We start from the raw sequence: 18,396 nt of genomic DNA on the forward strand, positions 1-18,396 counted from the left end.
GGTAAGGCCCAAGGTCCGGATGGAGTTCCGAACCTGGCCTTAAAAGTAGCTATTGCAGAGGCTCCCGAGATGTTCAGGTCTGCTATGCAGAAATGCCTGGACGAGGGCGTTTTCCCACAAGCTTGGAAGAGGCAGAGCCTGGTACTATTGCCAAAGGCGGGGAAACCACCCGGAGACCCGTTGGCATGTAGACCAATATGCTTGATAGACACGGCGGGGAAGGTGCTCGAAAAGATCATCCTCAATAGAATGTTGAGGTTCACCGAGGGCGAAAATGGTCTTTCGAGCAACCAGTACGGCTTCCGGAAGGGGAGGTCCACCGTAGACGCTATCTTGTCGGTTACAAAAACCGCCGAGAAAGCACTCGAGGTCGGAAGTGCTTTCACATAACCTCAGGAGTCCCGCAAGGTTCCATCCTGGGTCCGGTGTTATGGAATGTCATGTACGACGAGGTGTTGAGGTTAGAGTACCCAGTGGGAGTGGAGATTGTCGGATTTGCGACGACATTACGCTCGAAGTCTACGGTGAAACGATCGAGGAGGTAAAGTTGACTACCGACCACTCGATCAAGGTTGTGGATGTTGGCCGACCCCGATATCTGGTCAAATTTACACGATCGCAAAAGAAACACACGGAACACTTCTACGGATCACAGAACATTTATTCGGTGTTTCTACAGAAACAGTTGACTTATAACTAAAAGAAATTGCATAATAAACAACAACACAAGCCTCGATCTATTATGGTGCGTCAGCGGCAGTGCTGCCAGTATTCACTAAAAACAAGTTATGAGGAGCGATCACTGACTATTCAACACTCCTCCTCAGTGTGAGCTCCGTCCTAGCTTTATATTGTTCTTCTACTCCTCCTCCGGCTACAATACTCCTCCATTCTACATACTACATCAATTTGAATGAGCATCCCGCACTTCCATTTCATTGTACAACGTACAACCCTTTGTTCTTCTTGCCTACCGCTATTACATCGTTTTCCTTCATAATCACACACTCTTTAGTTTTGAAGCTCACACTGAATCCTTTCTCAACGATACAACTAACAGACAACAAATTGCTAATCAGTCCTGGCACGAACAACACATTTTCAATCGGAATCACTTGTTTACCATTCTCTCTATTAACTGTCAATCTTCCTGTACCAATTCCTCTTGCAAACATTTCCCTACCATCTGCCAAAACAATTTTTCTTTTACAAGCCACTAAACCTTCCAGAAGTTCTGCTCTTCCAGTTAAATGCATCAAACAAGCAGAGTCCAAACACCAATCTTCTGCTGGTTCCACTTCTCTACGTTTTCCACCTGTAGTAGCAGCAAAACAAACATTTCTGTCGTCGTGAGTCAGCCGCCGCATCTTCGATTGCACCGTTGAAACTTTGGCTTCTTCTTCTTCTTCTTCATCATCGTCGTCGTCGTCACTTACATTCAGTTTGGGACAATCTCGCCAAAAATGTCCCAATTTCTTGCAGCAGTAGCATTTCTTCTTCTTCCTGTCGTTGTTACCGTTGCTGCCACTTTGCGTCCCGGGCACACGAAACTTATTACGGCCATGAGCGGAAACTTTTAACGCCGTGTCGGGATCCACACTCTCACACTTCCGTTTCCACTCGTCAAGCAGCTTGCCCTTCACGTAATCCTGCTTAAGCTCCTCCACCGGACGACTTTCCAACGCTGTGATGAGGGGATCATAGCTACTTGGTAGGCTCGATAAAATGATGGCCACAATCCAATGCTCCTGCAGTCCTTCACCCAGAGCAATTAAACGATGCACCAACTCAGCCACACTCATCAAATGCTCTGCCATATTACCACCTTCCTCCAGCTTCAGCGAACAAAGCTTACGGAAAACATATATCTTGTTCGTTAGTGAACCTCGCTCGTGGTAGTTTTTCAACGCTTCCCACATCTCATACGCCGTGGAAGCACCCATAACATGGCACAGCTGGTCGTTGTCCAAAGCCAAACCGATTGTTGCTCGCGCCTTCCCATCTTTTGCCATCCAACCAGTGGGAATTACAGTTGGCTTTTGTTGCATCACCACCTCATGTAATTCATCTTTAACTAACAGCAACTCCATCCGAAATTTCCAACATGCCCAGTTGAAATTGTTGAGCCGTTCGAATTGTACTTTTGCTTCCGCCATTCTGCACTAGCAAAAATAATTTCGCAACACAAATGTTCTACTTTCTTTCCGATTCGCTGCAATTTTTCGCACTCGCGCCGCGCCACTGGACCCAAAACCTGTTGGCCGACCCCGATATCTGGTCAAATTTACATGATCGCAAAAGAAACACACGGAACACTTCTACGGATCACAGAACATTTATTCGGTGTTTCTACAGAAACAGTTGACTTATAACTAAAAGAAATTGCATAATAAACAACAACACAAGCCTCGATCTATTATGGTGCGTCAGCGGCAGTGCTGCCAGTATTCACTAAAAACAAGTTATGAGGAGCGATCACTGACTATTCAACAGTGGAGGCGTGGATGCAGTCCAGGAAACTGGAGCTGGCTCACCATAAGACACAGGTGACGGTTGTTAACAACCGGAAGTCGGAGCAGCAGACGGAGATCAGTGTAGGAGAGTGCACTATCCTGTCAAAGCGCTCCGTCAAACACTTGGGCGTGATGATCGACGATAAGCTTACCATCGGTAGCCACGTCGATTATTTATGCCTGTAAAAGAGTCTCCACAGCTATTGCGGCACTGTCCCGGATGATGTCCAATAGCTCTGCGGTGTACGTCAGTAAGCGCAAGCTTCTGGCTAGTGTTGCTACGTCCATACTTAGGTATGGCGGCCCGGCGTGGGGCACCGCGCTAAGTACTGAATGCTATCGACGGAAGCTGGAAAGTACTTACAGGCTTATGTGCCTGAAGGATGCGGGCGCGTACCGTACCGTGTCACACGACGCTCTCTGCGTCATTACTGGTATGGTGTCTATCAGCATCCTTATCAGTGAGGACATGGAGTGCTTCGAAATGCGCGGCACAAGAGACATACGCAGGACTGCCAGGATGGCTTCTATGGTCAAACGGATCATGCACAAATTACGTCACGCTTTTAGGGGGGAGGGGGGGTTTTGCATAATGTGACGAATCATACAAAAATTGGAGACGTCCCATACAAAAAGTGTGACATAGGGGGGAGGGGGGGGGGTTAGAAAAAGGTCGAATTTTGCGTGGCAGCGCGCATGGGACAGTTCCACCAAAGGAAGGTGGACCCATAGGTTGATACCGAGGGTAGATAGTTGGATTATTGGGCGCAATGGAGAAGTTACATTCCACCTGACACAGATCCTTACAGGTCATGGTTGCTTCAAACAGTATCTACACCGTTTCGGGCATGCGGATTCTCCCATGCAATGGTTTAGTTTAGAGGAAACGGCGGAACACGTGACCCAATCGAGGCTGTAGGCGAGGCTGTAGGTGAGGATTTTCTCAAAAAGATGAGTGAGAGAAACTGCGTGGTAAAACCAGCTCAATCCAGCTTTCCACGCTCGCCATAATGGCGGATGCTATAAATTAATTTGACAGTATCTGTGCCCCAGTTGAACTGAAATTATTAAGCAATATTCTTAGCAACCCTTGACTATCATGGAAAATGTTTGGTTAACCGGTAACTACCGAGAAAAATGGCAAGAAATCAAAAAGTGTCCAACAAATAAAATTTCTGATTTTATTGTCCTAATTAAACTATTTTCTATTTTAGATTTTGTAATATAAGAAAATGACTGAGGTAAATCTTCATTCTTTCTACCGTGATTCCGATCGACCACCAAGGATCCCACTTCAATAATTGAGTTAACCCAAGATCCTCACTGGTGACCCCGGAGCGGTCCTAGATTTGGAAATGCAGGTAGACGAGAGCTTGACGATGACCCGCGAGACGGCTTCAGACGGCCTTACCGGAGGCGGAGAGAAGGCGTGAATCTGTGGCGACGTGACAACGATTGTCCACAGTAACAGTCGGGTAGGCCCACCGAATGGTTTCTCCGCTGCTTGCTGACACGGATGGCTGTAGAAGTCGTATGGGACCACCGAAGAGCTTGGCTTGATGCTTTCGTACTTGGCGGGCTGCACCGGTCACCTTGGAGTTCACAGAGATAGCGGGCAGCTACAGGGTCCCGCTCAGTTGTATCAAAGACCGAACTAAGACCTCCGACTCCCATACATCACATGACAATTTCAAGGCGCACGAAGTACTAGCAACAAAATATATGGTACCTTCAGTTGGTAAAACTTTGCACTTTTCCCCAAATTGAATTTCTAGTACTCCGTGGTTGTTGTCAAGAGTAACCAACATGTTGTTTATGCAAGTATAAACAAGAAAACTGGTGGAGTTGAAAACTCAAACTTCGTGCGGCATGTTTTATTAAAACAATTTTCTTCTATTTTAGGATGCTGTACAATCTCTCCAGCTGGCACTGATGCTACAAGATAAGATTGGAGCCAGTTTTAGTTATTCTCACTTTGGATTTTTTTGTCAATTAATATTCCCAGGCGTCTTTTAGCCCGTTTGGAAATCACTTATAATGGCATAGACAATCAACAATTGGTGGTAACCTAGCCATAAGCCTAGTCCTGGTTTAGTTTCCGGCCTGGTATAATGGAATTTAGAGCTATCCTCATTACACCGGATGTTTCCTTGACCTCTCCTAAACATTTAATGTAACAGGTTCGCGTAATTGATTAAATAAACTATTAAACTATTAAACACCGGGACAAGATTCAAACATCGATCACTTTCAACGATGTTATGGCGTATTTTAAACTAGTCATATCGCAGCCCACCCGAGCTACGGCAAGGCGTTGTGAGAATCATGTCATGTCGAAGGCTGGCCGGAACTCGGCGTGGTGTAATTAGAATGCTCCACTATCTACTTTTTCTTTCTTTCGAGGGATCATCGAACTCGGTCCATTGAATGTTTTCTTAAATTATAAAATGGTGAGATGCAAATTTAAACTGCAATAAAATCTATTATTAATCCGTAATTAAATAAGTAAGATTTCGGCAAATCTCAGTTCCTTGTTTCATGCAACTGAAAGTACAGTGCTTTATTATATAGAGTTTCCACAAAATGTTCAAATATACAGATACCTATACAAAATAATTTCTACCACCCAGACCAAATTTTCTGTTAAATAATCTGTTTTGATTGAAACTTTCAAATTTGTTTGATGTCATGAGCTACTACATCGTAGTCAGCTAAAACGTCACAAAGTTAGTAAAAAGCAGGTAGCCAGCCAAATGTCAAACTTAGGTACCGGGGACCAAATGCAGTACTAGAGGTGGTACCCAGTTTGAGCCCGAGTGCTACGACTTAATTTGGACTTTGGTTGTATGCTCGCCATGTGGTCGACGTGGGTAAGGCCGCGTTGAGAAAATTAATGAAAAATCCTGCAGGATTGGTGGAGCAAAGCTTCGCTGATCTGCCAGTCTCACCCTGGGACTTATCAGAGTCATGGTGGTCTAAACTAGCCTGAATCCTCCAACACTTTCCAAAAAAACGAGAGACTTGGCTCGACACTTTTTTGCCCACCGATTTCATTTGGACGTTGCTGTCTTCAACAAATTTACCGTCTCACATCGTACCAGAATAAAACAAAATGTTACCGTACGACACCAACGCTATCTTCAAAATCTACTTAGAATTTCAAGATTTCTTCTGAAAACCCGTGTAGGATACCCATTGATTTCGTCAAAATATTCTTTGTATCTCCCTGTAGGAAAAAAAAACGCTTAAATTCTATGATATCTCTAATGTTAATTATTCTTTAGTGTTGAAACCGTTTCTTAGCAGTCCTGTACTAATAACTCGAAGTTTGTAGGGATCAGCTTTAGCTGTAAAAACGTTTATTTTTACTGATTTTACCAATTAGAACAACTTGTTACTTACAATTTATCGGTTTCTTTCCGAGTAATCTTCCTTTAGGTGATGATTTCCAATTTTAGATTAAGTAGGAATTTGCTATAATTTAGGTAACAAATTTAGATAGGAACAAATTATAGAAATAATTTTAGGTAGAATAATTCAATTACAACTTACGTTTAATGCAAGAAATACAATTCAATCCTTGCTAAATTTAGTCCTTCACTTGGTACAAACAGATGTGTTTACAGACCTATTCTTTCACCATCTACTTTCTTTCTATTCAGTCAACATTTGCCATGTCATCATCTCACCTCGCTATTGACACTGACATTCATTCCGACAGTCCTATCTGCCCTATGGTAATTATTGACCATCACGCACCGGGGGGTACTCGTCGTCACACTTTAGTTTTTACGAAATCTCCGACAGATGTCGTTTGATTTTTCTTCACAATCCCGAAAGGAAATCTCCAGTAACACCAAACATATTTCTTTATTTAGAAGTCCTGCAAGAAGTTGTCATAGTTTTCCACATGAATGGCGGAAGAAGGTGAAGATATGACGAAGCCATACCATGAATTTTCAAGAGCACAAATTTGAAGAACCGAGTGTCGGTTTGCGCTCAAAAGTTGATCGATTGGTCACCATCAGCGGGTAACCAAACAATCAACTTTTCAGCGCAATCCAACTATCGGTTCCCCTGGTTTGAGCTTTTGAAAATTTGAGGTGTGGCTTCGTCATATCTTCACCAGCATCACTATCGCCACGGAATATTGCCAGTATAAACTCACAATTTCAAAGGGATTAAATTCAAAGCTGTAGTTTAAAACGGATACAATTTGCTGCAAGAACTCGATTATTTAAAGTCAGCAAAAACGAGGATTTTTGGTATGCTCCTTCCGTAACTGCAAAATTATTCACGGAACTCCCCACTATGTCACCCGGCATTCCTCTATGGACTCCCACATTCAACACTGGTTCAAAACCGGTGCCTACCGGTGTTTCCGGTGTTTCGTCGGCACCCTCCTCTGCATTAGCATGTGGTGCACTGCCGCACACCATCATCGCCCGCGCCGCCTAGAATATTCAATAATATTTGTTTTAGGGCTCCCGCATCTGAAGCTCTCCTCTACTAACATGCCCTGGGATCCGGGTCCCAGGAAGGCCAGTCCAAATCTAGGACCGCACAACTACTCCGGGGTCACCATAGTCCACTGCACGAATTTATGCTGGCCTGCTTACTCTCAAGGGATATTTGACGTTTGAGCGGTGCCGACACCGCTCAAACGTCAAATTTCGTGTGAGAGTAAGCAGGCCAGAATATATTCGTGCAGTGGACCATAGTCAGGATCTTGGGTTAACTCAATTATTGAAGTGGGATCCTTGGTGGTCGATCGGAATCACGGTAGAAAGAATGAAGATTTACCTCAGTCATTTTCTTATATTACAAAACCTAAAATGGAAAATAGTTTAATTAGGACAATAAAATCAGAAATTTTATTTGTTGGACACTTTTTGATTTCTTGCCATTTTTCTCGGTAGTTACCGGTCAACAAACCATTTTCCATGGTAGTCAAGGGTTGCTAAAAATATTGTTTAATAATTTCAGTTCAACTGGGGCACAGATACTGTCAAATTAATTTATAGCATCCGCCATTATGGCGAGCGTGGAAAGCTGGATACACTGTTTTCCAGCTTCATGCGATGAATGACATCTTTTTTGCATTTTGTGTCAAAAAGTCATTCGAATCCATCCACTCCGAGTGCTCCGACCTCAGCTCCTCCGACCTAATATTGAATTTATTCGTGTTTTGTACCTATTTTTCCCACTGTGCGTTGTATCAATCCGCAATGCGATGTGTCGAATGAAACATACCCCTCGACTTTGTGCCATAAATTATTTTTTATAGTATCATCGTTTCGATACTACACAGCGGATGCCAGTTTTTCGGCCATTACATAAAACGTCAACACATCCATCAAAATCAAAATTTTCACCAGACGTAAAAGTGCATCGCCAGTGATTGTTTCCGTGAAAATTTTCACAAAAATCCAAATTTAGTGCGTGAATTTTGTGCCTACCGGTGTCAAATACAGTGCATTGCCATGGGCCGGTCACGTTCCCGCAGTCGGACGCCGAAGAAACACAAGAGCAAGCACCGAAAACGGAGCAAATCCAGATCGTCTTCCCACAGCAAGCATGAATCCCATCGCAGCGGCGCCTACGACAAATACAAGGAACGCAGTTCCAAATCAAGGTAAAAATATTCGTTTTCGGCTGAAGACTGCCGCTTTTTTCTCTATATCTAAATTGATAATGATTTCTAACCACCATTCAACGGAAATTTATTCGTGGTTGCTAAATTTTTTAATTTCAAAAACTGAACCACTTTCTCACTGTTGAAAATTATTGTTTAGAATTTAGATTGATTGTTGATCAAAAAAGTGGAAAACAGACGTGAATGTACTTTCGGTTGCGTATGCGACCCGAAAGTGCAACATTTTTGCAGGAGGAGGCATCCCGTGCTTGGAGGAGGTAATCGGAACAAGTACCCACAGAAGTAACTGCGTTTTGCACGGCCAAACCCCCCGAGAGAGAGTAGGTAGCCTTGAAACCACTTCCTTTTTTTTCTCAACCCATAGACTTATTTGAGGTTAGGTGTGCCACGGAAGATGAACAGTAATAACAATGTTTGGGGTCGGAAAGAAAATTCCGACGAGCTGGGTAAAAATAGCAGCACATAAACATAAAACAAATATTGCTCTGTTGGCTTTCTTACCGTTTTTGTTTGTTTTATTTTTTATTAATATTAATAATTGTTTCCTTCACATCTGGGACTAGCAGTACATAAGGGATTCCGAATGGACAACCAGTGGAATCGATACCGTGCCAAATTCCGCAATTTCTAATTCCGCTTTTCTTCTATCCATCTCCCCAAATCCCTCCCATGGGGGTTTGCAAACCTTGTAGGAAGCGATCGTTGTCCGAATCATCCGGCAGTAGTAGCGATGACCACCACCGCCGCCAACACCACAGGAAAAAGAGCTCCAAGAGTCACAAGCTGACGTCGGAGGTCGAACGGCTGGCCGAGATGGAGAGACAACGCAGACAGAAGGAGGCGGAACAGAAGGTAGGAAGGCTTTCGGATACCTTTGGGAATGGAAATGATCCTAGTGGCATTATTCTGGTTACCATAAGAGTGATAAAAGTAGTATGGAGAAATCTTTTTATGGAAAAAAAAACTATCATGTGATTGAAATTTTAACTAGGACCTTCACAAGCCTATATAGGTACACTTATTCATAATGAAAAATGTTTCCCTATTTTAATTCACATTGCTAAAATCAATTGATTGAGGCTGAGAAACCTTACGTGCTATACAAAAATATGTGGGTTCTCATTCAAAAAATCTTACAGTGGACAGCACCTAATAGGTAATCTTCATTTTCCAGATGATCGAGGAGGAAGCCGCCAAGCGGATCGAGCTACTAGTAAAAAAGCGCGTCGAAGAAGAACTCGAAAAGCGCAAAGATGAAATCGAAACGGAAGTGCAGCGGCGGGTCGAGGCTGCCAAAAAGCAAATGGAGCAGGAGATGATGCTCGAGCTGGAGAAACGGCGCGAGCAAGCGCGCGAAGAAGAACGCCGCCGAGAGGTAAGGGTCTGCTTCACCTGGTACGTGCCTGTGTGGCTGGCTGGCATTTGATTGTTCCTTGTTCGGACACCCTAATTCTTGGGAGTACCGTGAAATGTGTGTAGATTTTTATTGAGCCCCCAACGTTTGGGTATGAGTCCAATAGTTGGTATATTTTACTTATGCAAACATAATTTTGGTAGTTTCCACAAAATCTTAAAACTTGAACTATAAAGCACTGCAAAAAGAAAAAAAATTGTAGGGTCATGACTCATAAAAAGCTTAACGTTGTTGAATGAATGATGAAACGGCATATCTACTTTATTTCACTAAAAGAAGTGTGCTTATTATTTTGGATGATAGATATTACATATTGCCCTATAGGGCAATTAACCAATTGTTGAACAAGAGTGATGTTAAAGTTTCGTTAACGTTACGAGCAGAAATGTAGTGATGGGAAAACTTGGATGTAAACAAAAACTGTTTTTCTCTTGCATCAAACCAGCAAAGTTGCATTTATTTACCTATCCTTGGTCAAGCGTTTAGAATGTAGGCAGGCATTCATATTAAATGAGCTATTGGCTACAAACTAGTATGAACACCGGGTGTTTAAAACATAAGCTTGAAGAATCCAAAATTCGGCACTAACATTCCAAAAGAGCCAAACTGCCTTTGATAAAAATATTTTTTTTTTTCAAAGCTGATCGAGATTGATTATCGGAAAGAGGAAGTTTTATGGACAACCTATGTGGATTTTTTTTTTCTAACCAAGGGGCCTTCTAACATTCTTTGCATTTGAACAGGTATGTTCCGTTTTTGCCACCATCCGTTTTTATCACTACCGTCTACCCCAGTTTGAACGATAGCTCATGCAAATCTGCGGGGTTCATTTTTTTAATTTGAACTTTTAGTAACCTTGTGGGCATCGAAAAATACAAAGATGGCAACCCTTGTTGCTGTTTGACACAGAATGATGTTTGAACACAGCTAAGAGCATTATTCAAGCTAACTCTCACGTATAACATTACTCCTCTTGGGTACCTCAGAGAAACTAAACCAATTCATTTTCAAGTGTAAAACAAATAGCTAATCACGATTGATCAATAATGGGATGTGCATATCAACATATTGAAACCATTTAAACCCATCTTAAGCCTTTTTTTTCATTTCATGAACTTGACATCTTCATTTGTCTTGATAATAGCAGAATAGCAGAATTAACTTGACATCTTCATTTGTGTTCCTTCCGGAGATTGCTCCAGAATGTCCATCTGTGTATTCCTCTAGGAAATTTGTTCTGGAGATCCTTCTTCTTTTTCTTGTGCTTATTCTTCTTCTTTTCTAAGGCTTTACATTCCAACTGGAACTTGGCCTTCCTCTTTTCAAATTAGTGTGTGCTTTGAGTACTTCAACAGTTATTAATTGAAGGGATTTCTTTGTCTGACTTGGTATATTATGTGACAAGCATTTCACTATGCCCTGGAAGCCAAGAGGATTTTCCCGACCGGAACGGGAATCGAACCCATCTCCAGATTGGCAAAACATCACCTTATCTACTACGCTAACTAGATTTTTACAGAATCTTTATCCTAAATTTCATCTTTGGATTTCTCCAAAAATGCAACCTTGGATTTCTTCATTAACTTCTGCTAGGAATCCCAATCGTGTATGCTCTCTGTGGATTCCTCCTGGTTCCTAAATGGAATTCTTTGAATAATTTATCCAGGAAATTCTTTACAACAGTGGTGCTCAGGCTGAGGGATACCGCGGGCCAAATTAACAATTCGGAATCGACCTGCGGGCCGCAAAGAATATCGATGTAAAAAAACAACTAAAAGAACAATTCTACAACACATTTGTTGAACATCTGAAATGTAAGGAACAAACTTAATCTACTCCCTTTTGGAGTTTTTATTTTTCTTAAAGTGACAACAATTGACTTATAAACTGTGGATTTTCCTGGTTCTACAATATATTTTGCAGAACTTTAAGTTTTTTTTTTAATTTTAAGGAAAAAATCAATTTAGATTCAAAATATTTGAGTTTCAATTTTAAATTTCAATATTTCAAATTGAAACAAATAATTTCGTAGTCGTCCCTAAAATTTCCTTCAGAAATTTATCATGCAACCTTCATAAGAATTTCTTTTGCATAGCTCCAAAAATGTATGCTGGATTTTGTTTTAAAATTTCTTCTGGAGTTGCTTCAAAAGCTTCTCTTGAATTTGCTTATCCAAATTTTTCTTGGAGTTTCTTTTAGTATTTCTAGAATTCTCATGGAACACCCCCAAGAACTTTTCTTGGATTTGCCTTTGCAACTGCCCTGGAGTTACTTCAGGAACGCCTCATGAATCTTTTCCAATTCTTCTGAAGTTTTCTATGAACTTCTACAAAAACCCAAAATTTTTCATAAATAGTTCCCAAAGTTCCGCCAAGAATTCCCCTAGAAAGCCTTTAAGTTGTTGTTTAAGTTTGATCCCGTAGTTTATCCTAAAGCTGCTCCAGATTTTTTCACCTTGAGATTCTACACAATTATCGCCGAAAGTTTCTTGAAAATTTTCTTATAAAATTGCTGCATGAGTTGCTTCAAGATTAATGGTCAAATTTTTCTCAGGTGTTCTAGACATCTTTGGGTTTTGTTGCAGTTCATCCTGGATTCTTGTTTGTAGTTACTCCAAAATATTTCATTTTTGTTGCTCCAGAAATTTCTTCAAAAGTTATTTAAAAATTTTCTGCTAGAGTGGCACCAGAACTTTTTTTCATGACTGGTTTTGTGGCTTAGCCGGAACATTTCAGAGTCGTGAGCTCGAATTTTACCAGAACGGTTTGTTATTTTTGTTTATTTATCATATCAATTTGTGTTCAACGTTGATCAGCTAATGTTCTTGTGTTTGATTGTTTTCGAAATTTAACAAGATATTTCAAATAATCGTTCAAAAATTTCGATTCGTCTCTAAGTACTCCGCGGGCCGCATCTCAAGGCTTGGAGGGCCACATGCGGCCCGCGGGCCGCAGTTTGAGCACCACTGCTTTACAAATTCCTTGAGGAAATTTAGTAGTTTAGGCTGCTAGTCTAGGTAGGCTAGGTAAGGACCTTATTAGTTAGTCTAGAATAGCCCTGAAAGATTCCCAGAAGAAATTGTTAAAGGAATTCCATCAATTCTGAAGATTTCCCAAAAGGATTTCTTGGAGGATTTCTTGAAAAAACTTCTACTGTTTTCTTATCAGGAACTTCTTAAAGATTCCCATAAGGAACTCTTGGAGAAAAAGCAGTAACAATCCCTGGAGAAATTCCAAAGATAAAAGTATCCGGCAAAATCTTTTGTGAGAGTTCAAAATCAAATGTTTCTTCTGGAATTTCTTACTGCGCACAAATACCCATAAAAAACTCCTGCAGAAATCTCACAAAGAGCTCATGGAAAAATATCAGATGAGTCCAAGGATTTGCTGGAAAAATATCAGAATAAACTCTTTAAAGAGCTTCAGATGAAATCCTAGAAAAACTTTCAAAGGAATTAAGGAAGGACATTCTCGGGCTACCTCAAAAGGAACTTTTGGAGGAATATCAGAAAGAATTTCTGAAGAATAATCATAGAAGAATTCCCGCAGAAAATTTAGAATAAGCAGAGGAACGCCTATTGGAAATTCGAAAGGAAAATTTGGGTGAATCTTAAGCAACTCTTTGTTAATTTTCAAGAAGATGGTTGAACCCCGGAATGATGAATGAAATAAAAATGGACATCTGGGTCAATCTGAGAAGAAACTTCTGAAGAAATCGCAAGGGTCAGAAAATCTTTCTTCGAAATATTCTCATCGAATTTCAAAGGATAACTTAGTGGGATAGTGAGAGATAACCTAAAGAAACTCCAGAATGAACTTCTATGGGAATTTTTAGTTGTAGAGAGAAGTTCCAAGTGATTGCATAGAAAAATTCCTTAAGATTTTATAAAAGTATTCCAGAAAAAAACATCTATAGGAATCTGTGAAGGAATAGTTGGAGGAATCTGAGAAGATACTCGTGGAGAAATGCCTTTCGGAAGGAAGGAAACATATCCTTCTTTGTTAAGACGAAGTCGAAATGACGTTCCGAGAGATTCACTATTCCTGGAAGTGTACCATTTTTGAAAACAACGATTCGGGTACTGGAACTATAGTATGGGTTACTATTTAATTCAACAATAATGGACAGATCCCACAAATGTGGTCACAATTGCAGAGTTACAAAAATGTAACAAAAATCTATTGTCTTCGTCAGATAAAAACTGTAATGTGAACTGTGTAACCAATATGTTCTGAAAGTGCCATGTCAAAGAACAAATAGGTTTTATAGAAAACTGCATGATTTTACTTTAGGAATGTGTTTTTTTCGGTTCAGCTCATTATTGAAATGTTTTAAAATATTTTGTCGAAGAAAAATTATTAAGAAATAAATTTCCAAAGAAATTTCCAAATTTGAAATTATTATTTTCTGAAATTTTCAGTTTTTTCTTCTTAAAAAATTAGAATGAAGGTACATAACTAAAGAACTAGTCACGTATTCCTTTCCTGCAGAAGTTCTTGCCGAAAGTATTGATTTCAATTCTGGTATAATTCCCGTAACAATTACCTCGCATCTGAACTCATGCTGGAATCATTGAAAGGATTTTTTAAGAAGTATAAAGATAATTTTGTAAAGATCCTATCAGCAAGTTGTCTATTGAGTTTCTTCAGTTTGCCTTCAGTAGTTCATTCAAAAACCAAGCAATCTCTCAAAGCATTTGTTCAGTGTATTATTCATAAGATTCATCAGGAATTCCGGAAGAAATTTTTGATACAGGTTCTGGTAAAAAAAATCAACGGAAATCAGCAAATGCTGCTGAAATATTTCTTTGAGGAACCTATGAATGTGTTCTGGGGAAATGCTTTGGGCAAAGTTTACGTTCTATACAAATATTCAAAGTAGTTCTTCCAAACCTTCCTCTTGAGCTTTTCTTCAGAAATTCAGTTAGAAATTTGCTTTTTCAGAAATATTTTTTAGTATTGAGAAAGAATGGCAAAGATCGAAGCGGTTCTATAGACTGGCCTTTTAAAAATGTATGCCTCTCGCTGAACTACTAAAGTTAAAGACAATGAAAATTGTCCACTATCTGATAGATAAATACATAGCATGAGTAAATTATACAAATCTTTCACAATGGTCGATGGTTGTAACTATTGCATACTAGAGTTTTTGTAAGGAGTTTTCCATAATTCATAATGAATTAACTTTTTATTGCAGCGCTTTATAGTTTGTAAAACCTTTGATATATTCTATCAAATCCCTCACATTGTGTGCTCTTCATCTACAATTTGCCACCCAGTTACAAGCCATCACAGGTACGCCTTCAATAACTATTCAAATCGCGGTTTAAATCTACTTAACAAACCCAATCAAATTGTCTGTCGATGGGACTCATTAATTCGCTTTGGAACTTGACAGCTCTGAAGCCATTGATAAATAACTCGGAAAGCTGAGCAGGAAACTTTTCTTTCCATAGGCATTACACCTTTCAGGTATTTTCTTATGGCTATATTTTCACACTCTTGTTTAAATGGGCAAGGCAATGAAGCTTTACACAATCCCTATCAATGGTCTAAAACCCATTGGCATCGAATCGAAAAATCGCTGGAAGTGTACGCAATAATTCGCGCATCAGTTTTTCTCAACTGCAATCGGAATAGTGTGATTTGTGTGTCCCCACGCTCAAGACAAGATGACCACCTGTGGACGAAGCCACCAACATCAGCCGCCGCATCATCGGGTGCATCGTGTGGATCCAAGTATGCAACTTCCAGCCGGAGCCGGGCGTTTGGGCGAAGAAAGATTCGTGTGATCTGCTGAAGAGATTTCGGTGGATTTGGTTCCCTGCTTCGTGTAATTATTTATCTTAGTTATGTTTCTACTCTGTGTTACGATGCGGTCTCGCTATTAGTGTTTTTTTCTCGATCGATGCACAATAATTTCAAAATCGTATCTGGACAGTCAATAGTGTTGGCGCCAAAGTTGTTAGATTTTTGTATGTGGCTGTTGGGAAAGCATCTTATTGCTTTTTGGTTTTGTATGTTGAGAGGTCCAAGAAAACTTTCCACGGTAGGTATTTGACACTGAGGAAGACTGCAAGTTGTAGTCGAACTATGTATTTCTGTATTAGAGTTCGGAATTGAAAGTTGTTGTACCTTGTACCTCACTGCACTCAATCAAAGATTTGAATGGTTTCCGATGGAATGGAGGAAGGTTTAGGGTCCAATTTTTGGACAAATTACTAGATTTCCAGACCAACAATTGAAGAAGGCTGAACATTAAACAACCATTGCTGTCGAAAGCACGTAGCCAGAAAAGCTTTCGATCGGTGGAGGATTGTGTCAATCTTGTCAGAGTCAGAGATTAGTCCTGAGTCTTTGTGCTTTCGTAACAGACGGGGAGAGGCAATCCTCGGAACAGCGGGCTAGGACTGCCATAAGATTTTGTGCGATTCGCTAATGCTAATGCTAGTAATCATTGCGTACTTCAGATTCTCTCGTCCTTCCTAAGCAAATTTCTATTCATTCCTGTAAATTTGATAGCAGCCAAATGTTGTATTGATCAAAGATTTCATTCATCATTTATAAGAAATACACCTAGGGATGGGATATGTTCAGCTAGATTTCTTCATGGAGGCATTGTCTTGTGAAACTTTTGTTAATCTTCTTTAAAAAAAACTGTTATGTTTTACCAGGTATTATTAGGTTTTTTTTTTATTCAGTGAACGCTTTTATTAAAAAAAAATATGGATAATAAGTTTTTACAGCCAAATTATTTTGTTGTATTGTAGAAAAATTGATCAAAAATATAGAGAAATAGGGAAATAGTCCCGACAGCTTCATCAGTAACACCTTTGGCGCAAAGATTGTTGTTGTCTAAGTACACTTTTGGAACGATTGTGCAATCATTTACCAAATCGAAGACATTGATACGGAATAGTGTCTATGGAACGTTGTGGACAATTTTCAAGAACATTGTTTCACCGAAGATTTATGAACGCGAGTGATACCAGTACTTTTACCCAGCTTTAGGAATTGATCATTCGTCTGTTGATCTATTCTTACTATCGGACAATCACTGTTTCACTGTGTTTCCGGATAATACAAAGTGAAGCTCACACCCTCTCTCTCCGTAATTCACATCTACCTTTATTGGCAAGCACACTTCGAACCACGAGGACGACGACTAGTAAAATCTACGGAGAGGACTGTTTCAAACTTTAGAATTTCCCTGTGAGATGTCGTCTGCTTCGAATCCATGTGCTTGCTGCTACTGTTTACACGTTCATGCTAATATTCCCTTCTTTCTCCCCTAGGAGGAAGAGCTTAAAAAACGTCAAGAGCTCGAAAATATTATCGCCGAAAACAATCGGAAGATCGAAGAGGCCCAACGCAAATTGGTAAGTTGTTGGCAACGCGTTTGTTGAATCCAATTGATCTTCTAATGCCCGTTCCAACCCCATTTCAGGCCGAAGACCGACTGGCGATAATAGAAGAGCAAAGAAAAATGGACGAAGAACGTCAAAAAATGCGCAAAGAGCAGGAAAAACGCGTCAAGGAAGAGCAAAAAATGATCCTGGGCAAGAACAATTCACGGCCCAAACTTTCCTTCTCGTTGAAACCGTAGTTGTTAGGTCTGTAAGTGTGAGTGCACATAAGTGTTGAACTGCTGAAAAGCAAAACCTATGCCACGTGTCCTTAGGTTTAGGTCTCTCGGGTGCGTACTAAAGAGACTTGATGACCAAAATTCGAACGGTATCTATTCAATATCGTTACGACTTGAACCCTGGCTCTTTAGCATGCACGTACAGTGACGGTGAGCATGCTCACTAGAAATCGATTCCACTGTACCCTATCCGCGGATACCAGTTTAAAGTAGGTTAACAATGATTAAGAATGAGCAATGCCGACAGAGTGATTACCTAACCCTTGCAAATCTGTCTACAATCACGTATCGTGATTCGTTGTGCGACTGCATAGTTTGAAGGGATTTTTCTCCCGTTGAACAGTTCTACGATCTTCCTGTGGTAGTGGTTATGTTCAATTTGCTGTAAATTCTTTTGTGATAGCGCTTTTGTTGAAGATGATGTCACTTTTTATTGACTGAAAATTATGAAAGACTTACTTAGATACGACCATTCATTATTATTGTTCATCTTCAACGACAGCGAATCGCATTTAAAATAAAAGTGTAGATACTCTTCTAGGTTAAATTATATTGCTTGAATTGAACCGTTTCCATTTGTTTCTACTGAAGGAATCAAATAAATACAAAGTTTTCAGTAAAAACAGCACACATTGTAACTCACTTTAGTCATAAGCATGGTTTTGTGTTAAAATGGTTGTAAATTACCTGCGTCTAACCACGACTTATCGTTTTTGACCCAAATACATTTTCTATGGAATTTGAATAGGATGATAACAAAATTTCCACGAAAAAAATAATAAAAGTAAAAGTTGTTCAACGCAAACTTTTTATCAGCACTCATTTGTCAAATGAAAAACCAATATTGAGAAATATAAACAAGCAGTTGTAAAGTTGCAGAGAATCTTGATATAGAAAGCCCTGCCTATTTTTTGCAAAACCTAAAATATGAAACAATGAAAGTCAACAGAACTCAACTGCTGAACGAAGAGAAGAAATAATCGTCAATCAACAGGGCAGAGTAAAGTTTCGCAATTTTCCAAACACTGAATAAAAATCGTTTGTAATTGCTACAACATACACCATTCTGTGTTCTCATTTTACTTCCGAAACTCTGGAAGGGGTCTAAACATAAACCTTAACCTAGGTATGTATGTATCAACGAAAGGTGCCTCGTTTCTTCTATACTA

The 18,396-nt window shown here is 40.1% G+C and overlaps 1 protein-coding gene across 1 annotated transcript; it reads left to right on the forward strand.

Annotated features, from left to right (window-relative positions):
- The first annotated feature begins 7,856 nt into the window (after positions 1-7,856).
- Positions 7,857-18,284, forward strand: LOC109404233 (UPF0430 protein CG31712). The gene is made up of 5 exons (XM_019677065.3): positions 7,857-8,148; positions 8,862-9,021; positions 9,344-9,544; positions 16,878-16,961; positions 17,030-18,284. Exons 1-5 carry the CDS (start codon positions 7,997-7,999, stop codon positions 17,186-17,188), a joined length of 756 nt encoding a protein of 251 aa, XP_019532610.1. The 5' UTR covers positions 7,857-7,996; the 3' UTR covers positions 17,189-18,284.
- Positions 18,285-18,396: the final 112 nt, after the last annotated feature.

Source organism: Aedes albopictus, chromosome 2, assembly GCF_035046485.1.
Source record: "Aedes albopictus strain Foshan chromosome 2, AalbF5, whole genome shotgun sequence".
NCBI classification, from domain to species: domain Eukaryota; kingdom Metazoa; phylum Arthropoda; class Insecta; order Diptera; family Culicidae; genus Aedes; species Aedes albopictus.

Bases quoted from the DNA above. Each gene is read 5' to 3' on its own strand.
- LOC109404233 (XM_019677065.3), top strand. From the start codon at position 7,997: ATGGGCCGGTCACGTTCCCGCAGTCGGACGCCGAAGAAACACAAGAGC. The intron at 8,149-8,861 runs GTAAAAATATTC...CAAACCTTGTAG, and splicing joins GAACGCAGTTCCAAATCAAG to GAAGCGATCGTTGTCCGAAT. The intron at 9,545-16,877 runs GTAAGGGTCTGC...TTTCTCCCCTAG, and splicing joins AAGAAGAACGCCGCCGAGAG to GAGGAAGAGCTTAAAAAACG.